The sequence below is a fragment of the Branchiostoma floridae genome, chromosome 18 (genome assembly GCF_000003815.2).
Source record: "Branchiostoma floridae strain S238N-H82 chromosome 18, Bfl_VNyyK, whole genome shotgun sequence".
In the NCBI taxonomy this organism is placed as follows: domain Eukaryota; kingdom Metazoa; phylum Chordata; class Leptocardii; order Amphioxiformes; family Branchiostomatidae; genus Branchiostoma; species Branchiostoma floridae.
In genome coordinates this window covers 14,223,460-14,248,928 of record NC_049996.1, presented here as the reverse complement: position 1 = coordinate 14,248,928, position 25,469 = coordinate 14,223,460, and the positions used below count along the sequence as shown (strand labels likewise).

The 25,469-nt window shown below is 39.3% G+C and overlaps 1 protein-coding gene across 1 annotated transcript in view; it reads left to right on the top strand.

Annotated features, from left to right (window-relative positions):
- LOC118405444 (bone morphogenetic protein 1-like) overlaps positions 1–25,469 on the top strand; it is a 117,565-nt gene that overhangs the window by 79,661 nt on the left and 12,435 nt on the right. The window contains exons 5-15 of the mRNA XM_035804944.1: positions 3,712–3,902; positions 5,880–5,954; positions 8,077–8,292; positions 16,597–16,737; positions 18,008–18,100; positions 18,789–18,887; positions 20,068–20,236; positions 20,762–20,894; positions 21,662–21,809; positions 22,235–22,437; positions 22,906–22,965. Of these exons, the coding sequence (XP_035660837.1) occupies positions 3,712–3,902; positions 5,880–5,954; positions 8,077–8,292; positions 16,597–16,737; positions 18,008–18,100; positions 18,789–18,887; positions 20,068–20,236; positions 20,762–20,894; positions 21,662–21,809; positions 22,235–22,437; positions 22,906–22,965 (1,528 nt within the window). The remainder of the gene's footprint in view (positions 1–3,711; positions 3,903–5,879; positions 5,955–8,076; positions 8,293–16,596; positions 16,738–18,007; positions 18,101–18,788; positions 18,888–20,067; positions 20,237–20,761; positions 20,895–21,661; positions 21,810–22,234; positions 22,438–22,905; positions 22,966–25,469) is intronic.

Sequence of the window (25,469 nt, the reverse complement as noted above, 5' to 3'; positions counted from 1 at the left end):
TGCGATTTCTTCGTCGGCATCAGGGTCGTGCCTCCTCGTAAATTAGAGCTAGCAGTCTTGTCGTCCGATCGAATTGCGCCTTATGTGAGGGGGGTATAAGGAAGCCAAGCTTAAAGAGCATTGTTCACTGCATGAAAAAGCAGATTTCCACGAGTTCCCAACATTGTGCACGATGGTGGAACCTGACGTGTTATCACCGTGGGCACGGGTTTCCACGGACTGCCTGTTCCCGCGTGCCCCTACAATGAAAACCTGTGCGCACGATAGGGCACGCGAAGAGTCCACGCGCCCCACTGTTGTACACTTACCGTGTTTCACAATTATCGTTAACAATGGAGAGCTGAGAAGTGTCTGAAAATTCAGTTTGGTGAATTGTCAATTAAAAATCCCTGAAACCCTTGCCACATTTCGGTCTGTACTTGCGGGAAAGTCAATAATGAAACCGATGCCAACAGTACGCGAGATAAGATTTGCAACGCATTGCAATCCCCCTATAGTGACCAAAATCGTGCCGTATATACGAAACTCAACCAACTACGTTACCTAGATATACAGATTGCATGTAAGAGTTACACTATAGAAGCAAAAAAATTAGATTTCAACGGAGTGTGCCCAATGTCTTTTACTTCATATGAAATGTTTTCGAATTCTATGCGACATTAAATGTATATGTGTATTGAGTTAGTTCAAGTGTCATCTACGTAAAAGCTCAAAGCTAAGAAGAGCTGTTTTTCTTTCTACGTATTAATTCGTGGAATATGTACAAGACTAACATAGAGGTCGCAAATGATCACAGAAAGAACTTGTTTTATTTGTTTTGGGCTAACAAATACAGTGATTTATAGTTTGCAGTAATTTGTCAGTCAAGCGGGAACGCGGGACAAAGACTACTGATCTCAAATGTATGTGATTCGTGTATTCGAAGAAACAGCATAAATAGAACGGACAAAGCTTTAACAAATGATCAATGGCAATGTATATGTTCCCCAGCCAACTTGGAAGGAGGCTTTAAACTCGACGCCTATCAATACATAGATTGGAAGTGTTGTTATTTGGTCGGTCGGCGCGGCTTTGTTTATAATAACGCCGCATTATTCCGGCGCCATGTTGGATTTGCATTATATTGACTCCTTGTTTGTCGTAAAAATCGATTCAAAATATTACAAAGCTAATAATGTTATGGAGAACTTCAATCTTCGCATATTTCACATTTACAAACAGTGTAGTTTTTGTTTGATATCGATAGGGAGATTGTCTGCCTGGCTTGAGTTTTGTCGAATATTGAGCCGATCGCGAATACGTGCGCTAGTAACATTTCTCAGATATTTCATAGCAATTGTGCGGAAGCTCCAAGTTGCATGAGCTAATCAAATTTCTGTTACTAATGGGAAATACGGTCCGTTAGAGGTAAATAAGCAAGTTAAAAAGCACGAAAGTTAACTACTGGACTGCCACAAGCTCCCCTCCCCCAATACACATCTCAGTGTTTTGTCTAAGCTTGAAAACACGGTATTCCGACGCGCGTGTCCTATAGCCTCCTTCGCGATTCTCAACGTTGACTAAAGGTTTGCCGGGTGAGGAAATTTGCTTTGGAAGGAGTTTGCCGTATACACACAAATAGTATATACAACGACTTATTGTGTCTGTATTCAAAATACCCATCCGATGTAGCCAATCGCATTTCACACACGAGATGGGTGTTTGGGAATGAGGACCAATCAGCACACGTGTCTCCATTTTCAAACCTCACAGTTGTCATTTCAGATCTTGACTCATTTCATTCAGAGTGCTTTCACGCTGCTCCGACCCCAATAGCTAAGTATTTGATCGCACGACTGACAGCGCGGTGAACTTTATGAAAGCTTGCAAATGATTCTACGTCAAGACTGGACACTATCTCGCCATGGAATTGAATTTTACTGCCGACGCCGTGGGACCAAATTCTGCTTTATAGAGCAACATCTGGCCTCCCGACCACCGAGGGTCGGGTTGGCCCTTTGTCGGTGCGATGTTTCTCGCCGCCCGGGCCGGGTCGGCTGACGCACCCTGTTAGCTCTTCGTCGTAGCTGCCGATTAGGTGATTTGGAGCTCCTTCGTCTCCGTGGAGGCCCTACACGTCTCACGATGGATTGGATACCACCGTTACGAACTTGCCTGTTCACGCTTAGAAAATCTGCTGCGGTTGTGTAAATGTATAGGCTCTGGACTAGCAACTTTTTGTGTAAAAGGCCAGCTGGAGGTGTACGGATGAGAGCAGGAATGCTGAAATCCAGAGACCTACGGGAGTTTTATGTCATCAACCAGCACAGTAGAGTGAACTCAAAATGTTGAGACTGCGAATAAAACCCAAAAGTACTGGTGTCGGACCGACAAACCTATGGGAGCCAAAGGATCGACAGCCAGTACATATGGAGGAACGCATCAGGAGCAGTCAACTCTCAAATAATACTTAAAACTGCAAAAACAACGAAAGTTAATTCACATCTAGAAAGAATAAAACAAACACACTATAATTTATATACAGGGGAAGGGGGAAGCTGGGAGGGTAATTTTTGGGCTGGGAAGGGCCGGGGCAGTGAAAATGACGCTGCTATCAATAACAAAGGGTAATTGTGGCGCAGTCGAGGCCCGGGGAGATAATTAGGTGATAATTAACCGCTAATTTATGCATCCGTCATTCTCACACAAAAGCAAACGTCGCTAGTTTCCACACGTACGCACACGTGTACTAAGATTGCACGGTTCGCGCACACAGGTTTCCTCATAGAGGGCACGTTATGCACACGCGAGTGGTCCGTTTACTCGGATTTGCACAGGTGCCCCATGTAGAGGCACGTCACGTTCGCACAGTGGGCACCCGTTGAAACCCGTGGAAACTCTGGATTTACTTGCATGTGTACACGGATTTGCACAGCGGAAATCTGCGTTTTCGAGCTGTGGTTGATATAATTTTGTTCTGTCTCTTGTATTTGAGAGCAGTAGAAATCTACTGGTTATGGAATCTCTCTTGTTGAATACAATAAATGAGTATCTTGACAAATATGCATGGTGCAAGAATAAGGAGTTATAAAGGCAATATGAATATTCTGAAACATTCCCGAAATATATTTTTAGTTCAAACTTCAAAGAAATCAGCAGTCATGGCTTGAAGTGCAGATGCTGTTTTCAATACGCACATGTTAATACATTCTGAACATTGAATTTTAATATGTAGAAAATACTACAGAGGGACATAGTATATACTATTTAGCCTTGTTTTTATTGAATACAAAATATATCTGCTGACATATAGTGCCGCATTTAACTGAGAAAAAGTATTTGCACCACTCAGACAGCATAGAATGATGAAAACTTTGATGGAAGGTCGCATAGAAAAAAGGCTAAAAAATTAATAATTTATCGTCTGTGATCACCAGGCCAGGGTTTAAAGCCATGGCCTCCTGAATGCAAAGCGAGCACTCTATCACAGTCTGTACACTAGTGCACTGATTACATTACATTGAATTGAAAGAAGTGGCTATGACTGTGTGAGCATTCATGATAGCCAATGGTGCCTGACAGCTCAGCCTGGTTGATATAGTGTCATGTCAACCCTGTGAACTGGGCCATTCACACCTACCATGTATGATCAATAAACGTCCATGTACACAACAGACATCTCTATCGAAAAACACGGACACCATTAATCTCCCCTTGTCTCCCTCGCCACAGACCCGACAGAGACAAGTACATCAAGATCCTGAAATCGAACATCCGAAGGGAGAAACACGAGAACTTTGACCGCAAGTCCGTGTACGAGATCGACTCGCTGGGCCAGGAGTATGACTACTACTCCATCATGCACTACCCAAAACAGACATTCAGTATGAACGGGCGGGACACCATCGTCCCTCTTCAAGATGGTAGGTACATGTATAAAAAGGAGTAAAGTAGATGTTAAAGGCACCTTACAACTTACGAGCATTGAAATAGGAAATATTCTGGATAAGACAAACGGTACGATATTGAAATTTACTTCATCATACTACCGCATTTTGTCGATAGAAGATCGCACTTTTTGAACTTTAAAAAAAATCCAAAAATTCGAAACATGTTGCAAGTTGTACAGTATGAATGATGGAGACACCATCGTCCCCCTACAAGATGGTAGGTAAACCAGGTGTACAGCTGCCTCAATCTTTAAAGTCAAGTTTCTTTTCTTTTCTTTACAAACAATTATAGTTGAATACACCCTATTGCATCTCTTAACCATATTCCTGGGGTGGATATGAGATATCAGTGTGTCATATGAATGTGTAGAAAAGCTGTGATCTTACATGTAGTTTACACAGAGAGAGAAATTATTCATTGGTACCAACCAAAATTAAGAGGACCTTGTAGTGTGTTGTTTTTGTGCTTTTAATAAATGCTGGCTACTCCATCATGCACTACCCAAAACAGACCTTCAGTATGAACGGGCGGGACACCATCGTCCCTCTACAAGATGGTAGGTACAAAAAGGAATAAACTGCATTTTAAAGGTTCTAATTGTTAGCCTGAGTACCATCCTCTGTAGTGATCACTGGCTCAATACTTCGACTTACTTGATTAGCAAGCAAAAGTACTGGGCCAGCGGTCACCACAGAGGATGGTACTCAGGCTGACTTATTGTGAGATAATGGCACTTTTAAAGTGAAGTTTGTTTACAAAGTTGTATTGTAGTGAATTCAACAATTTTACATTATTCCTGGAGTAGATTTGCAACCTCTTAATTTGTGTACTATGGATGTGTCTAAAATCTGTGATCTATCTTTGTTTACACCTGGATAGCAGTTATATATTGGTGCCAACCAAAATAAAAACATCTTAGCGTGTTGTTTTTATGCTGTTTATGAAAGCTAGGAATATGAAATCATCGTAATAAAGCAAATGTGCGAAAAAGTTTCTGTAAATATCATGACATAATATTTATAGAGGATTTTGTCAGTTTTGGCTTCAAAATTGTTGAGCTCCAATAAAGATCCAACATTTCCCTATACAACTCCCCAGCTGAAATATCTAGTATGATTCTCACTCTATGTACTACTCATAAAACAGTGAAGATTGCAAATAAGATTGCCTGATTGATGGAGTACTAGGTACATACATTGTAGGCACCTGATATTGGGCACAAATGTATGAACAGTCACTGCTAACTACCTCTTTAAATTGTGTACACACAAGTGCTGGTTGTAGATCATTAGATGGTGGTGATTAGTACATGTCTGTGCATTTGTTTCAACCGGTTATCAAGTTGAGTGTGCTTAATTGTCAATGGAAGGCATGTTCAGCACCAAGGACATGGTCCATACACCTCTGTTTCAGTAGCACCATGATGTTGCTAATATGCACAACATTGCACCTAAAAATTTGTCCTTCTGATAAATACTTCTTATCCTGGTATGGTTTAAGTGAGTTCTAAGTTGTAGCAGTATCCAGTATTTGATTTTACTGCTGCTGGGGTAATGGAAAAAAAGGGTAGGCAGCAGTTGGCTAGTCTTCACACTGCGCTTTCATGCGGCTCTGTCGAGCAGGTTCACACATCTTTGGCTGCACACTGAAAATACAAAATGATTCTGCAACATTTTGTGCAAAAATCTGGTTAAAGGCACTGAGTACTGGCAAGGTACTTGAGACTATCTCTGTGCTAGTACTTGTGCTATTTCTTTGGTGTAGACTTTCTGCAGCAGCGTATTGCTCATTCTATTACAAAGACTGGAGTCAGACAGTCAAAAATTTGGGTCAGTCCAATTTCTTGTGTTGGAAGTTACAGTTCGAATCTGGTTCAGAATGGCTCTCACCAATACTGACGAACTTTTCTAGTTAAGAAATAGAATTTCAATACTTTTTTTCATCCGCAGGTGTGACTATAGGACAGCGGGAGCGTCTGAGCCAGGGTGACGTGATCCAAGCCAGGGTGCTGTACAACTGTCCCAGTAAGCTCGTTAACTTGTTTTCTTGAGACGAACTCCACAATCATATATGTATGTTCTCTTTATTCAGGTGTATGTGAAAGTCAAGTTGTTCTAGCCTGGTAATAACTATGCATCCTATCTACATTGTAAGCTCAGGGCTGCTGATTTGATCACATACCATCCAAATAGTCTGCTTCTTTATGATACAGAACAATTGGCATTTACAATGTAGATACCCACATAAAGTATACGCATTAGAGTTCTGGTGGAGTCTGAGTTACACATGCTTGTATATGTGCAATGGCTTCAGTGCTGACTGGCATTCTGTTGTATACTTAGCTTCTTCAAAAGTTTGTTCCCAATTACACAAATATACTTGAACTAATTAACAATGTCACTGAGGGTAACATGTTTAAATGGGGATATGTTCCAGAATTTTTTAACAGGGAAGAGATAAGAGGTATGAGCCAGAGCTAGAATCTGGATGGAAACCAGTCTAAGATAAATCACAGCGCTGTTGTCTTCAAATTTCTATACTTTGACGCACTTCCGAGAAACAGTTAACCGCAATGATTCGGCCAAATCCTGTTGCTAAGAGACAAAGTGTTGACTGCATGAGGAAAAGCAACCGGATTATCCGAAATCCTTACTTGTTATTTCCCATCTCTACTCGGGCACAACCTGGGGCTAACCCGAACGACCTGTCGTAAACTATTTCCCTTCTGGTTTGTCAACTGTCTGCTGCCTTAATTACTGCGGGATGGGAACCAGGACATAATTGACAACAGGGGCAAAGGGGAATTATCCAATTCCTTGTCGCTGTCAATGCCAACAAAAGGCCCAGTGTTTTTAAAGAGGTTGTTTAGGAAGCAGACTAGCAGAGCCCACATGTTTCATTGGTAGTACATTGTACTTTTAATTGATTCAAGTGTCTTTGAGTGATACAAAATTGTGAAATTTTAGATATTGAATAGAGCATTTAAATTATCTAACTCCTTGTCGCTGTCAATGCCAACAAAGGCGCACTGTTTTTAAAGAGGTTGTTTAGGATGAGAAAGAGCCATGACTTCTTTCTTGGCTGGTTTTAATTGGTTTAATTGGAAATGTCTGTTTTCCAGTGAGGCAAAAATTGTTGGAAATTTCAGACATAGTGTTTTTAATTTGTATACTATCTGTTCAAGTGCTATAACTGATACTCAACGCAATGGTGGCACCTGCCAATGTTTAAATCTTTTAGTCTGAGAGCATTTACAGTCAAATATCATCAATATATAAATCAAATCAAATAAAAAAACTCCACCCAGCACCCAACCCTGGCCGAGTTGACCAATGTGTTTGACCAATTTGACAGGTGTTTGGCAGAGATGACTAGGCCAACTTACATCAGATATCATTGTCATACGAGGGGCGTGCAATAAGTAATGGTCCTGACCCACTTCCAGTTGTCTGATCTAAATGAAATTTTGTATGTGTAATAATTCATATCTCTATGGTTTATGTTGCAAAAGACAGCTCTGAACTAATTGTGGTTTCTGATTTACTGGTGTTTGAACTGAGTCAGGTGCGAAATGGACCAGGTGTGAAATGGAACCAGTTGAGTGTCGCGCAGTGATCCGGTTTTTGTATTTGAAAGGACGCACACCAAAGAAGACTTTTGATGAAATAAATGAAACTTATGGTGATGATGCCCCATCATATGACCTTGTAAAACGCTGGCATCCTGAATTCAAACGTGGCTGGAAGTCTGTGGAAACAGCTCCCAGACCGGGTCGTCCCTCTTGTGCCATTGATGAGGCATCAGTTGGAGGACCAACCTGGGGTGTCCTACAAAATCGGTGTCCAGAGCTGCATCAAACGATGGGAGAAATGCATAACTCTGGGTGATTCCTATGAAGAGAAAGACTAATAACTGTGCCAAGTTTCATTAATCTCCTGCTATGGGAAATGGGTCAGGACCATTACTAATTGCACGCCCCTCGTATGACAGGCATAGAACAGACATGATGTACGTTGCATAAGGTTTCTAACTCGGGCTGATATGATATTTCCCTTTCCATGCTTTCTGCTTGTTTTTCAAAGTTTTTATCTTTTGTAGTTTTTTCTTTAGAATTTTAATCCACATGTGTCCATCTGTGAAGCATAGAGTCCAACTGCAAGCAGAACCTCACCACCCACAAAGGCACCATCAAGACTCCGCTCTTCCCCTACAACTACCCTAAGAGGGAGCACTGTGATTGGACCGTCTGGGCGCCGCCCGGACATGGAATCCGACTGGAGTTTGTGGAGTTTCAGCTGGAGGACTCCAGGAACTGTTCCTTCGACTACCTGGAAATCTTCCATGGGACCGATGATGGGGAAGGTGAGTTTAAGTTAATTGGAAAATGGCTAAGAGGAATAAAACATATAATGTCTTGGGTATGTCTCTGTCCCTCTGTGTGTGTTTGTGTGTTTGAGTGTGCATTTGTTAGCAGTTGTTGTTAGCTGTCCGAACTGTCTGTAGCCGCCACGCATCAACTAATGACGCAAGCGAATGATTGATTGATTGATTGATAAATTAAGAATGGCTTGATATGCAAGCGATTGATTGGTTGATTGATTGATTGATTGATTGATAAATTAAGAATGGCTTGATTCATTGTGATCATGCGATCATTCTTTCAAAGGCTAATGTCATGGTCAAGTTTGGGCCCCCTGATAATCCTTGGTACTGTAGCAGTTCAACTTCTGATTTTTGTATCTTTTGTCTTGAACCTGCTTTGTTCTTGTTACTAGAAACTATGTAATAAGTGTGGCATGTTTCATATGATTTGATTTGATCTCTCAATCTTTCAATCTTTATTCATTAAATCAACATTACAGAGTTACCCCTTAGCAGTAGCACCTCTGAATACCGTTGATCTTACAGTGTGGGGTAAATTATTACAACAACTAGACACAGTAGGCATGACATAAACAGTACATAGACAAAAACAAACAAACTTGATAATGATAGTAGTGAACACAGCAACTATTCATAACCCCCATGACATTTACCTGGCTCCACTCTCACGCCTCTCTTCATCCTACAAAATGTAGCAGCTGTAATAGTGTAAACGAGAAACTGTTAGGAGTTCAAAAATAGATATGAGCATGGACCTACATGTACATTTTATAAAGATATGTAATTATACAATGTGTACATTGTGCAATTTCAGTGTCCTCCACAGGTTTTGTCAGGCAAACCTGTCCTTGTGTGACCTATACAAGTTACAACTTATCTCAGAACTTTTAATCCCTGGCTAAACTTGGTGCATTTCCAATACAACCTTTGATACAAACATGTCCTGAGACAAAACTCGGCATTGAAAACCCAATTTGTATTCAACAAGCTGTTACCTTTGTCAGATTGATCTTTCCCGTCCTTCACATTGACATTTACAAAGGGGATGTCAACCAGGAAAAGGAAATGTCACGTCTGGGCAATGTTGAATACTTTTACTTCATCTTCAGTGCATTGAGTTTTAGCTTTATCAAGTATGTTGTGTGTTTGGTGAACAGTATGTTATTGTTACACCTTAAGAGGAACAGTCATGTGAATCGTTATGACATTTTGTATGTCATTTTATATAGAAAATGTCACAATTCGGTCAAATTGAACGCTTTTGAACTTTATTTTCAGTGTATAGAGTTTTACTTACAATGTACATGTAGCTTTACCCAAGTATGTTATGTGTTTGATGAACCAAGGTGTGGATTAATATGTGAATCCTAATGACATTTTGTATGTGTGTAGGTGTTTGCAACAGTAGGTTGTTGTAATCATGATCTGGACATAGCCCCCATAGCAGCTTATGGTGCAAATTGCAGAGGAGTTTTTCATTCGTTTTGATAACAATGTATCTTATAAACAGTTTTCATCCAATCTATTTACACAATTACTTAAAACTTCAGAAGAAATTTCTCTGAAAATGATTTCTTTAGACTTTGTTCAACAAAACTTTACTTTTAGAAGCCATACATTGTGATACCACAATGCAGCACAGGTTCTTTTGTCCTGCTTTGGCTGCCATTCAAAATATAGGTGCTAAGTCAACTCAACCTTTCAACAAATGAACATGCAATTTCTGTAATGGATTAGAGGCTTATCCTAGCTCATGTCTGAAAGACCAATAAATCATTGTAAAGCAGATAACATGATTAGTCTTTACCTGGTGGTAGGGACAAATTGGTGACATCAATATATTGATTTTTCAGGTGAACGTATAGATTTTCCTGTTTGCTTCTAGGTCATTGATAGGAAATCAAGTTGTTAAAGAACTCAAGTTGTATTACCTAGTAATTAGAAGTCGGTTGAACTATTTTTGCAAGAAAGACTGTTGTTTTTTTATGTTAGTCATCATGAATAAAAGTGATAATTAAGATTAAACGATTTGGACCAAGTCCAATCAGTAAACTCTACAACAGTACAGTTGGATTTTACAATTATAGCAAAATACTGTGACAACAAAATATATATATAAAACACATTTAAACAACTGTCCCAAAACCACATTCTGAAATAGAAATTTTAAATATTGAGGGACAAATAACTCAACTTACATTCATCAACTTAGGGTTTTGGTATTTTTTGAATGCCACTGCCAAGCTATGACTTATATCAGTGCATTACAGTCATTCTTCATACTGTCGAATTATATCAGGCGCAACTTATCTTCACAAAATGGAACCATGAATCCACGTCAGCTCAGGAGACTGCTTTTCTCTATCTCTGACAGTATAATAGAAGCAGCTTGAATGTCGCCGTAATGTAATACATACCGTGGGATGGATGGAAAAAATACCAGCAATTATTGAATGTCATTTTATATAATGTGAGATATTACTTTTTACCTTGCAAGGACAGGTAGTATTCTTGGTGTGGGTTAGCTTTTTGTGATGTCAGGTAACAGTGGATGAAACAAAGTTTCACTGGTGCAAGTTTGGCCCGAGAATACTTGCACCACACCAATTTTACATGCACAAACTTGCATGTAGAGCTAGTACAAAAATGTCATGTTTGTATGATATAGCTTTGATTTATGTTCTATAGAAGAAGTTTTTCCTAAAGTAAATAATGGTAGTTCACCAAAGTTTATCTGCAGGGTAGCCTATATCTGTTGTTTTTGAATATAGGGCATTTAGCAATACCAAGTTGACAAACTAGTTGTACCGGTATGCCACAATATCTGAAAATACTGCAATTTTAAACCACCGTTCATTTCATATTTCTAAATGCGCTGTTTTTAATTTAAAAAAACAGAAATAGGTTACCCTGTGGATACAGGTGAACTAGTGTTAGTAAAAGGCCAATTTTTATCACAAAGTAATGAAATTGAATGCTGCTGCAACAAGAGTAGTGTGAGTGGATCTAAACTATAATAATGGGGTGGGGAATTTCCTGAGCAGTCTTTGTAACCCCTGCTTTGCCTATTGAGTCAGTGAAGTCAAACTTGCCTAAGTCCTGATGTTTCTGGCTTAGGGAAGAGAGATGCTTAGTCTACAGTGACTATTACTTCAGTTCCAAGAAGAAGTCCTTGAGGCCTTGCACTAAGCATATAAAATAAGAAAATGCCTCCGCTGTCCTCCTACTGTAAAATTAAATCCCAGCAAACTTATCTCAATTTATGGTAGAAGATAAATTTCATAATATAGCAACTATGAATATGCAGAAACATAATGGATTGCCATACAAAATTTCATTGACATGTGTGCATGTATTGAGCTATATTTCACAGCCTTTATATATATCATTTGACATCTCAGGGGAGTTAAATTCATCATTTGTTTACAACATTATGTAATTACATGTCAACAGTTAGAACCATATGATATATAGGGATGAAAACTACCAAATAATCATTCTCATAGAAAGTTTTTATGACCTGGAGGCATTGTTGTTAATTTAAAAGTAAAGCTCAAATGATATGCAAGTGAATAAAGTTTTCATGAGTTTGTATCCCTGTATCTGTAGCTAAATAGCTTGTATAACTGTAACACATCAGCTGTCTACATGTAAAGGATTTTGTTGTACAGGCAATAATAAATGAGCATGGAATTTGGCATTGATAGCTCTTCTCATAATTGTAACCTTGTTGCAAGAAACTGATTTTCATTTGTTGGCAACATATTTAAATAACAGTATTAACAGTGCTTTTGATAAAGTTTCAAAAGATTTTCCAAATTGTACAAACTAAAGATATTTACCTCCTAAATGTCGTGGAGGTTATATTTTCACTAGCGTTGTTCTGTCTGTCTGTCTGTGTACAAGATAACTCAAGAACGGCTGGATGGATTGGTTTCATACTTTGTGTGTTGGTGGGGTGTGATGAAAGCTGGAAATGATTAGATTTTGGGCCCCCTAGCAACTTCTCTTGGCACTGCAGCGGAACTTCTGGTTTTCCAATCTCGTGCTGCGAACAAGCTATGGTCACGAATTTTGAATATTAGATAGCTCTTGTGCTCAGGAATATGTGAGTCAGACATAACTTTGGGCCCCCTAGCGACTAGTTTAAAGATTTTTTTGGTAAAGACTGTAGATATTTTCAAAGTTGCAACCCTTTGTAACACATGGTCATGTCATGGCAGAGCAGAGCCCCACATTCGTCAACCCTGTCAGTGACATATTACAAGCAATATGAGCACGCTGTGGAATGTGCTGAATGCAAATAAATCACCAGGTTTGCCTTTATAAAGCCAGACAGCAGAGTATCCCTGTGGGACCCTTATGTGCTGAGCGTACCTCGTAAAGTGGGAAGGTGGGTATTTTATGGATGAGTGTTTTCATTGCGGAGTTCTGAAAAATGCATGGATGAGACGGGTGCTACCGCACCTATTGTTTCTGAGGGAATATTTTGGCACCCTTGTGTACGCTACATCTTAGCTGTTAATGTCCTTGTTGAGCATTTTAAGTGCCATTTTGATGCTGGCAGTTTTATAGAAATTCAGCACATAGGTTGCCATGTTTAACAAAGTCAATCAAACTGCCCTCGCATCAAAATCATTTTGAAAAATTTTAGAATATTGGAATGACAATAGAGAAGCTTTGTGCATAATAAAAAGTGTTTTATTTCCTATTGATACCATTCAATCTGAAAAATTAATACCCGATCATGTACTTTTGCGTCTTGAATTCTAAGCATTGAAAGATGTTTTTGGATGTTTCTGTTATGCCTCTACTCTTTAATGATTACGTTCTCTCAGATGCCTAACCCTCAATATAAAGTGGTGCCAAACATATGCCTTTGCAGGTAAAGGTAAACTCATATACATGTAATAACCCTGGTTCACATTTATCCGCGGGGTAACCTTTATCCATTGTGTTTGAGAACAGGGTACCACGTAGGGATACCAAGTCAACTAACAGTTCATGGTTTCAAATTGTAATGTAAGAGGCCAAAATGGCATACACCCCCCTACGGCAGTAGTATAGCCCAGTGACCCTCGAGGTCACGATATCCGGTTCCGACCAGTTCCACCCAGTTCAGTTCCAGACATGTTTTCCAAGAATACAGACACACTTCAGAGCAGTCCTTGTCTGAGCCTCCTTTCATCTGAGTATCTTTGGGGTGAGGGACAGGGCGGTCAAACGTTACCTTACAGTAACATATTCCCAATATTGCAGTTTGAAAAACCTCTTTCCGTCGACATGGTAGGCCTAAGATCCATCCTTTTAAAAACAACGGATATAGGCTACCCCGCGGATAATGGTGAACTAGCGTTATATTTACTCCTGAAGTTGCTTATTTTCTTGTAGTAAAAGCTTCTAGTAACATAGGGATTCCAATACAAATTCTGTTCACCACTGGTCACGCACATGTAGACTAGTAAGTGCATTATGCACTTTAAAGTAGTGCATTTCTGATGGAATATGTTCACTGTAGGGTGATTTAATTGCTGTCTGCATTCCCAGACAGGCACATGTAGTGACAGGTTGAATGATGGACATGTAATTGATTATATAAGGAGCCCTTGAGCAGCCCTCTGTACTGAATGTAGATGGTGACCTCCTAGAGCCCATTTTTGTAGGAATACAATTCATGATACAACTACCCAGGGTTGTAGCCAGCCCAAAATCATTTTCCGTCCCCTCGATTTTTAATGGCTAGCATTGGAGCAAGCAATGGAGCAATGGAGCAAGCATTCCTAGGGGGTTCTGGGGGCATGCTCCCAAGGAAAATTTTGAAATCTAGACCCTCTGAAATGCTATTTCCTGCATTTTGAGGGTTAAATTTTGCTCATAGAGGACAGAATGGGCAAAAATTTTTTCTGTCCCAGCTGCAAAATTCCGTCAAACGACGGGTGCTGGCTACAACCCTGAGTTTCATGATACAACTGCTCCTTCTATAGCAATGCTTGCAAGAGAAGGCCAAGTAATGACAGAATAACCTCTAATTCAGCACCAGGGACAGGGATCGCCCTTTTGCAGTATTTCTTGCATTAGAATGGTATAGTTTTTTCAAACACAATCATTTAAAACAATGGCTCAATATTGTTGTATTTTCATACTTCTACACTGTGCATACATGTACATGTAACGTTATACATAGAAATTGTTATTTTCAGATCATTTTTCTAGCTTCTAATATTCAGATAGGGTATTTGAATACATATTAACAGTACACATCATAGAATTTCCTATAACTGTTTTCAACTATTACTATAATTGTGTAATGAAAGCAAATAATAACTAGAGTTCGGGGACCTCATACCTCCATGAAATATTTATTGCTTTTTTGTGGATGGTATGTATGTTTATAGTCGGTTGTATTTGAGAGTAATGGTTATAAATGTTATGGGAAAGTAGTGGTGTATTTATTTAATGACACAGAGGATGTCCATCTGATTAGTAATTATTAAAATGTAACACTTAATTGTGTAATGTGCTTTTAAGAGGTCGACGGCATATGGTAGCGTGGTGTTCCTTAAGCTTGATGTTTGGCATTTAAACTGTCTAAGGTTGTCAGCATTATTGAGGTTCGACTATGTGCCTCAGAGCGGTGTGGTGGGAGGAAGTTGGGAAACTCAGAAAGAAGAAGGGATGTGGCCAACTTTAGTCAGATGGTGATTTGATTTTCCACCAATATGTCATAACATCAGCTGTTCACATGGTACAAAAATGAGATGCACACTTTCCTCTGATAGCCCTACATCAACTGTAAGATGAATACTTGGCGCCAACCCCGTCTGCTAAAAAACAAGTACCATTGGCTACGAAAGAGACAACTAACAACTGTCCCTTATCGTAACGAAATCAGAACATCTGTATCGCCCATAAAACTTCTGACACCCAACCCATCTAAGATGAGAGGACCTAATGGCATTTTAATCACCATGTCACTCAAATCAGCAGTACAGTATGTGAGACATCCATACCTGTTAAGCATTACCGTTAAATGTACCTCAACTTCTTACAATTATACTTACGCTTCACATCTCCATGATATCCTAAGCAGACATAAATAAAACTAATTATCATATTCAAAAAACTCTGGGTTCCCCAAACAGCTGTCATACAAATCACCTCACTATCTGCTTGGAGCTAAGCCCATTAACAAACACTTAAAGCACGATGCCTATTCCAATATATCGCAGATATAGGGGGATTTCTGATATTATTTACATTGATTATAACGACAGATACGGCGCCCAAAATCACATCGATTCGAGCTTTCATCACAGCCCACCAACACAACAAGTATGAAACCAATCCATCCAGCCGTTCTTGAGTAATCTTGTACACAGACAGAGACACATAACAGAAAATATAACCTCCATGACATTTCATGGAGGTAACTACTGTGCCAACTGTTACAAATATTTCAAACAGTCCTAAGCAGACATAAATAAAACTACTGGGGGTTCCCCAAACAGCTGTCACCTCACCATCTGCTTGGAGCTAAGCCCATTAACAAACACATACAGCACGATGCCTGTACCAATATATCTCAAATATAGGGGTGATTTCTGACATTATTACATCAATTATAACAACAGATACGGCTCCCAAGACCTCATCGATTTGAGCTTTCATCACAGCCCACCAACACAACAAGTATGAAACCAATCCATCCAGCCGTTCTTGAGTAATCATCTACACAGACAGAGACACATAACAGAAAATATAACCTCCATTCCATGACATTTCATGGAGGTAATAAAACGTTTCAATATTCACGAGTAGTAGAATTGATTTGTCATTAAATGGAACGTAAATTCCACTTCCAATTCTGTCTAGATACATTGAGCAATATCAATTAACGATGTGAAATTTGGTACAGATTTAAAAAGACAATATGGTGCTTGTTTTTATTCTTTACCTACTTGGTAGTGTGCGTAGTCCAGTGGTTAGCAGCCCTGCCTCTGGAACTAGAAGCCGTGAGTTTGATTCCGTCTGTGTCGCTCACCTGACATGCAAGCTACCGGAAAGGGCTGCAGTCCTCAGGACGGGACATTAAGATACAATCCACTGTACATTGTGCTTGTTGAAAAGAGCTAGGGGAATTTCCCCGGTACAATGAACCTGTAAATACCGTACATTGTGTCTGTCCTCTCTGTCACGACCAGTGGAAGACTAGTTCTTCAGTGAGCTAAAACTGGATTGAGATTCCTTTTCTCACCAACTGTTGTTTTTTCATTGATATTCCAGCCAAGCTGCAGGGTCGTTACTGCGGCCATGCCGTCCCGACGGAAGTGTACAGTTTGGGGCCGTTTGTCCAGCTGCACTTCCAGAGTGACGAGTCTGTGGTCGGCAAGGGCTTCAAGGTCAACTACACCGTGTATGAACTTGGTAAGTGTTAAGCGATGTGGACCCATATTGAGTGAGAATTCGATGCTGGCTGTGAGTTATTGAGTCTACTGTAGCTCAGTAAGCATTTGTACATTCAAGTGCCACACATCTGTACCATGTTTAAGCAATGTGGACTCATATTGGGTGAGAATTCGACTGTGACTGTGAGTTATTGAATTTACTCTAGCTTAATCAGTATGCTTTTGGAAGTCTTACACATCTGTTCCATGTTTTTATAAATTATAGGGCTCTTAATGTCCATAGAATTTGTATTCAATACATGACACTGCCCATGGGGCTTGTCATTTGTATAGTATTGCTTTTTAGTATTTCTGATATAATGCTTTTGATTAATAATCAAGACAATTACTAGTATTGATATAATATAAACAAGGCAAAAGTTGGAAATGTACAGTTCCTTTGGCACCCTTTTCAATGAAAAGTATTTAATATGACTTGATATATTAGGTGAAGCACAATGTTTATTGGCATACAGCTTATATACTGTAAATGCAGAAATGTTCGCGGTGGATTAATATTTGCGGTTTTCGCGGCGACCACTTCACCGCAAAATTAAATCCACCGCGAACATTTTTATATAAAGGTATTAAACTGCAGTCGATGGTGTTACCGTGAAATTAAAACCACCGCGAAAAGTCACTTTTCCCGCTACCGCGAAATTAAATGCATTTACAGTATTACATTTATTGCCATACGCCACTGAAGCATCACCAAAAAAAAAGTCAAGCAAAAACAGCTTCCTGTAGATAATATAACAGCTGCTACAGTAGATGATTTTTATTCACAATGTCATTGGAAATGCTCTGATTAGTTCTGAGTACTGCCATTCCTTGGAAGTCTGGATGGCAAGCTGCTCACATTGGCAGAGGGCCAGTTACAGAGCAGAGAAAGGAGGCATTTTGTATGCCGTGAGTTCAATACCCAGCCGAGTCATACCAAAGACTTGGTACATGCTGCTTCCTCTGCCTAGCACTCAGCACTAATGAGGAAAAGTATGGGAGTTAAACACACATCACTGCCTAGTCTCCTGCTGCCTGCTGTAGTGGTTTGCACAAATGTGTGGCCTAAAGGCTAAAGAAATGGAGATGGGGCCAGGGTCACCCCAAAGCATTTGTTAGAAATGTAGGAGCAACTTAAACTTAACCTCTTCTTGCAGCCTGGGGCTGAATTATGAGAAGCTAACAATAGGAAGACTCTAGATGTATTACTGATTTACTTGACTGATCTGTGCCCATCTGTTCCTGTACAGATCCCTTCTCCTTCCTGGAGTCATCAGGACAGATGCTGCACAGCGGGAGTGGGGACGACCCCATGATGATGGAGAAGGAAAAATATCTACCAAGTAAGCTTTCCCATCTTATGTGTTTATGTGGTCTTTAAATTTGAGGGACCCTCCTCCACCCTGTACTATTATGTATTATCCCTTTCCTTGGTATTGAATGGCCATCCCCTCCATGTACTATTATGCACAATCCATTTCCATGGTGCTAAAAGACTATAATCCTGTAAAGTACTATTTCTGTACTATCATGTACCGTCCCTTTCTTTGGTGCTGAATGACCACCCCTACCTTGTACTATTCTATACCCTCCTTTTCTTTGTGCTGATGTCCCTTTTCGCACCCCGGACATTGTACACCATCCTTTTTCCTTGGTACTGAAGGACTTTCCCCCCAAGTACTGTTTGGTGCCATCCCTTTCCTTGGTGCTGAAGGAACCTTCCACCACCTTTTACCACACTGTTCTCTTTCCTTGGTGCTGAATGACTCTCCCTTACCACTAGTGTCTACTCTCCCTTATTGATTACTACTTCATTGAATACTTTAAAATGATTGAGCTTTTTAATTGTTTTCTAGTATTTATTGCTCCAAGCCTTATCATTTTGGAAGTGCTTCTCTTTGTTGTAAGACTTGTCTTCCTTTTAACAGAAATTTTTGTTCTTGCACAAGAAGTTTAACAATAGATATGGCAACATCAATGCCATTAACTTTTAAACACCAAAATCAAGAAGTTTGAACCTCTTGTTCCCAGGCTGTGGTGGTGTGCTATCGGCCAGGGAAGGGAACATCACATCCCCGGGGTACCCTTACAGCTACTACAACGACATTCAGTGTGCGTGGATTATAAAAGGTATGCGTGAATAGTTTCATCAGGTTGGTTTGTCACTATTTAAGAAAAAAATACTTTTAAACAACATAAATCAAGGCTATTTCATACAAGCACATTTTGTTCTAGCTCTATATGCAAGTTTGTGTTTGTGCATGTAAAATAAAAAGGCTCTTTTTACACAACCACAGCTTTATTTTCTTTGAGGTTTCGGTAACCGTCTGTCATCTTCCCCAGGGCAATTCTGACTATTAACATTGTGTTGCAGCAATATGCATCTGTAAGCAGTGACACATATTGCTGTCACAGTGGTAAAAGGTGAACTAGTCAGAATTGCTCTGAGGAAGGTGATACATGGTCACTGATACGTTGGTGAAGTAAAGCTTTGATTGTATAAAATTTATTTGAAATAGTCTCTGTATTCATAAACAGTATGGTAGGAAAACAAACTCCTGCTTAAGTGGTCCCAATGTTTCTTACTTATTGTATGCCCCCTTTGCTAGTAGATATTATGATATGATGACATTGTTATTTTTGAAGCATGTCTGTAGTGCTACAGTAACTGTTGTCTATTGCCAAATAGGGAACTAAAATGATAAAAGGTTTTTGGAGACCTGAAAACAATCATATGTCACTATTTAGTGTAGTACTGTTTTCTTTCAATTTCTATTTTTGGTCTCATAAGTGACATATAAGAATTTTGTTATCCCATAATATTATCAAAATGCCTATGCATTGATGATGATTAGACATCCAGGTAATAAGATACACAAAGTAAAAGATTCTCAAGGAACTAAAGGATATATTTAAATGGTTAGACGTTGCAGACAGCATCTGTTGTTGGAAATGTCTGTCTGAACAAATTTTACCCTGTTACTTCAGTAACTCTGACTTATTGCATGATGCTTCTGTTGCATGACATTTGTGACAAATACAGTCAAACTGCATTAGCGGCCACCTTTGCATAGCAACCACCTGGCCATTGCAGTCACTTTTTGTTGGTTCCTTGATCAGCATTGGTCTATTGATCAGCATTTTCTCTATAGTGGCCACCCATCTATAGTGGCCGCATTTCTCCAGTCCCTTGAGTGGCCGCTATAGACAGGTTTGACTGTATATCAAAATTGCAAAATTTGCAAACAAATCCCTTGAGTTCCTGTCTTCCTTTTCTCATTTGTACATTCATTTCTTTCCATGTCCCCAGGTTCAGAAGGTGAATCGATCTCCCTGACATTCCACGACATCAACCTTGACTGTGACAGTGAGTTTAACTATGTCCAAGTGGAGGAGCTGTATGTGAACATCACACAGTACGTCAGCTACCTGCTCAACCACAGTGATAACGGAAGCTACGCGGACTGTAACACAACATGGTGAGATGGAGTGTAACAATGGCCGTAACAATACTGCAATAATGCATTGGACTTTGTGGTTGTTTTGTGATCACTGTTTTTGGAGTGACCTCTTCCGAAACCACTGTCTTTTGCCCATCTACCCCATTAACTAAATCAAAGGGGCAGGCTTTTAGCTTAGATTTTATAATAGGGGGTTCAAATTCCTTGGTGAGTCATGTTAAGTGATATAGGCACCACTATTGTAGGGGGTCTGGGGGCATCCACCTTCCTTAGTGCTAGAGTTTTCGAGTATATTATCAATAAGTTAAAATGGTGCATCCAAAGAGCAAGTCCAAAATGATGTCATGACGCTTGCCTGGCTAAAAGCCTGCAAAGGGGTAGGGATGTGTTTCTGGGATGTGCTTCTGTATATGTTAATCTTTATTGACATGATAAAAGTGCAGTGACTTTTGTAAGGTCTACATGTATAGCAACTACTTACAATACAAGTAAACACACATATATGGATATTACAACAGTTCATCAATTTCACTTTATTCCCAGCTCGATGGTGGTTGGTCGGTACTGCCGGGTGATGCCGCATGTCATCGTGACGGAGGTGGATCAGCTGTTGCTCACGTACTCGTCCAACAGCAACAACATCGGCAGCTTCACGGGATTCCACGCCTCCTACACAGTCGGTAAAGTTCCCTGCTTGATGTCTTTTGCTTTCCGTTTCAGTAGCCATGTCTTCTGTTCCATCATTGGGTTATACAGTCTTACGTCACTCCGTGTTTTCTGGTTTTTTGCTATGAACATTGTGGTGCAAAACATTGATTTTGCTTTGTACTTTAATTGCCTTGCAAAAGTTATGTTCTTTGATGCATGTTATTGCACTGGATGATAAATGCTACATATGATTGTGATTAATTTTTTATTTGCAAAAGGGCAGAGTATGTTTGCATGGCTTTTGACTATTCTTTAGATATATGACTGTATGTTGCATGTAAATACATGTAATATGGTAAAAGCTTACTCTTGACACCCAGTAAGATAGGTGAAGACCTAACAATGTTTTCTTCTCAATATATAATTACTATTCTTCTACATTTGGTAGATCATGTTATATCAAGAACATATTAAGTGTTTGAATTCCCCCAAATTATCTTCATTAACTGTTAAGATATGCATTTCGAGCTGTTACTCTGCCCAATGGTTCAGAGTGACTCACATGTTGTTTTAAGTACTACTAGACATTTGTAGTTTGAGCTGTTCCCCGGCCCAATGGATCAGAGTGACTGATGTTGTTGTAGGTAGACATTTGTAGTTTGAGTTGTTCCCCTGCCTATGTTATAGCTAGACATCTGTAGTTTGAGTTGTTCCCCTGCCTAGTGTTATAGCTAGAAGTTTGTAGTTTGAGTTGTTCCCCTGCCCTATGGATCAGAGTGACTCATGTTGTTATAGGTAGACCTGGATGAGTGTGTAGAGAACCAGAGCAGTTGTGGTCAGATGTGCATCAACATGCAGCCCGGCTTCCGCTGTGACTGTGAGAGAGGCTTTGCGCTGGCGGACAACGGACGGGACTGTACGCCAAAGGAGAAACAAGTATCAGGTAAGATACTAACAGATTTGGTACAAGAGTGAAAGAAAAAGAGAATAGAGCGATGCTTAACTGTTTGATGGGAACAGTTAAACATCAAATTTAATTTTCAAATACTGACTTATATAGACTTGACTTACTGTTGCAGAAAAGCTGTAATGTTAAGCTAACACTGGTTAGGTAAAATTCACATGTTCTGAGTGTCTTTGAGTTGAATACAAGAAAAGACAGAACAATTATGTTTGCGCTGTAACATGAACATCATACACATTATCAAACATTTCACAATTCATAGTGAGTCTTCATGAGTTATGAAATTACAATTCCTTTTGTTTTGGGGGCAGAAACTTTAGATTTCCTAAAATGTTATAGATGGGTTAAACAGAAAAGGGTGTAGTAAAGAATTTTTTGTAATCCTTTTGTTCTATATGTCCTAGTTGCTTGCGGAGGTTTGCTGACGGCGGCCCGAGGAGGTATAAAGTTCACGATCGTCCCCCATGCCATCACGGACTGTATATGGGTTATATCTGCCGAGAAAGGACACCGCATATTCCTCACCTTCGAAGAATTCCACGTGAACTCCTTTGAGGATTTCTCCTGTACAGACAACTACTTGGAAGTTACAACTGGGAAGCAAAAGGTAGGAATGCCAATTCTGAGTAATCGTGGTTTTTAGATATATCTCATAAGATATACATATGTATGTCTATCAAGTTATTGTTGTATAGCCTGAGTAGCTTCCAAGAATTAATTGTGAAAGACAAACAAGAGTTTTGCATTTTTCTGCCAGATTTCCACATGAAAAAAAAACAAGCAAACAGTGTAACCAAAGCCTTCTCAAGAATGTCTTGAACACCTGGATATCTTATTATGGTTATTATGAAGTATTTGGCACTACTGCACTAATTATATATAATGATTAAAATGCTGCTCTCTTTAAAATGCACTTAAAAAAAAATTGTGGTATTAGGTTGTGGTCAGGCAATATTAGGAGTCAAATGGATGATTAAAGTGACTATTTGCAAAATATCTAATTTATTTTTGATTCTATGTTCACACTTTTCTTTGTGATTCTTTTAATTTTTACCTACTTTTCTGCCCAATAAAGGATAATCAGTCCAGAGAAATTTCCAACATTCCAGAAAGAATAGCCAGGTTCAGTCCTCAGGTATCTTCACTCTTTATTTTCCTTCCTTTCCCTTCAGGTTTGGACAAGTGAGCCCTATTGTCCTGTGCAAGTGAAAGCGCTGATGGGGCAAGTGCATGTCTTACCCCACTTGCCCGATCTGGCAAGTAATATTCAACAAAAAAAAAAGCCCATATTAAAAGAATACCATCACTGGAAGTAAAAATGCATAGAAAAATGTCATTTAAATTTTGGGCAAGTGAAAATTTGTTTCGGGCAAGTACATTCTTTATAGAATAGATAGGACAAGTGAATTCCAGAAGACTTGTCCAACCCTGCCCTCCATTTTTCATTTCGTAAAGCTTTGTCATCTTTAATTTCCCAATACATTTCTTGATTTATGATAACTAGTTATATTTATGATAGGGCATCAATAAGTTATACAAATGTGTGTAAAGCATGCATTAGGCATGCTGGGAGTCTTATTACAGAGCTGACAACCGTTCCTGAGAGGTACTGTAAATGCATTTAATTTCGCGGGTATTTAATTTCGCGGTAGTGGGGAAAATGGTGGTTTTAAGTTCGCGGTAACACCGTAGACTGCAGTTTAATACCATAATAGAAAAATGTTCGCGGTGGATTTAAGTTCGCGGTGAAGTGGTCACCGCGAAAACCGCGAACATTTATCCACCGTGAACATTTCTGCATTTACAGTATCTGATAGATCAGATTCATTCTGTTGGGGACACATTCAGTCTTGGTATCAGTTTCCCCAGGAATTCTTCATTATAGTCTTACAAGAAAGATAGATGAGATCCCTTGGAAATGAGTCTTATTCGGCTGAAGCGATTTCCCATCTGTATCCCAAGATTGATAACTAAGATATGAATGAATGAATGAATGAATGAATGAATTTATTGCTCAACAATCGCACAGGGTACAATGTATGGCAATTAATAACAACTAATAGCTATACAGACAATAGTACTAAGAGGCTACATACAAAACAACAACAAATTAAACATTTATCGATAACAGTACAGTTGATGTATGATTAATCTGGTCTCACATTTGGAATACATTATAAAGAAACTGGCCTACGTAGATGGATATATGAGTTGAACATGAGAGCAATACATGGAAAATATTGCTTTCTGCACCAGCGAGAGAGATGTGTGTTTTGGTTCTAATATTCGTAAACAATGTTTCTCTCTCTTTACTGTAGGTAGGACATTTCATAACAAAGTGGAATTCATCTTGAAAGCAGCCTGTAAAGAAGGGCATTTACAGTTAAACCTGTGGTAACTTACAGATACAAACCTTCTTGTAACAGTCCAAGAAAACAAGACTTTTATGTGGAGACAAAAGTCACTTTAAAGACGAGTAATTAAAGATTAGTATCTGATCTCGTACCTACATATGCTAGTAGCTGCTTGAACTGACTTCAAATTGGCTCTTGTGGGACAAGATATTAAACATTAGGATTCATAGCATTAAGGTAAGGCTCTATAGAATTATTGTGAGCAGGTACAATGTACACTGACAGTTATGTTTTGAAATATTACAGTAACGGTTCTATTCCAAATTTGACAACCTTTTGAAGTACGGTGGTTATATTTCAAAATATGTTAGTCAGAGTCGTACATGTAGTTTCATTTTAAAAGAAGAATGCTGGCTATTTCAAAGATGCTATACTAAGTGAAATATTATGTCATAACGGTATGTTTATCTAAACAAGACGAAGAATCATAACAGGAGAATACACTTTTAATGAAGACTGAACTTAGCCTGTTTTTTGAATTTCTATTGTAGATATTGAGTCTGTTTTGTCCTCTGTTGAGCTTTCCAGATCTGTGTGATGTTTAGCCATTTAGGTCCATTTTTAGTGTACCGCAATCCTTTTTTTGGGTGAAGACCCAGGACTCAGTCAGTGACATCTATTTGTTACTGGTGTCACATTACACTGTGATATATACACCTGGGTAGGAATAGGGCATTGTGGGATCAAGTTGTCAAACAAATGGGAGTAACTAATGGAAGTGGGTTTCTCTTGTCGGAAACATATTTGTGAGCCCTGCCGGGTGCTGTATATAATGCTGTCAGGCTGGGGGAATACAGTAAGTTGGGTATAGGTGCCCCCCACTACGTAACTTTTAATTAAAGAATACCTGGAGCTAGATATTGACAGGTGTAACACCATATAGTATAATGGTATTTTATTGTAAAGAGAAACTTGATATTTGCCATCTCTACCTGGTTTTGTATATAATGCAGTCAGGCTAGGGGAATTCAGTAAGCTGTGTCCCCACTCTATAGCTTTTAATTAAAGAATTCCTGGAGTTAGATATAAAAGGGGTTAGGTGTAACAGCCTATGGTTGTTTGATGTAAATAGAAACATATTTGTCGGAGCTCTGCCTGGTGTTGCATATAATGCTGTAAGGTTAGGGGAATACAGTAAGCTGGGTATTGCAGTGGGGGGGGTAGATTTTAATTAAAGAATGCCTGGAGTTAGATTTTAAAAGGGATTAGGTGTGACAGCCTATGG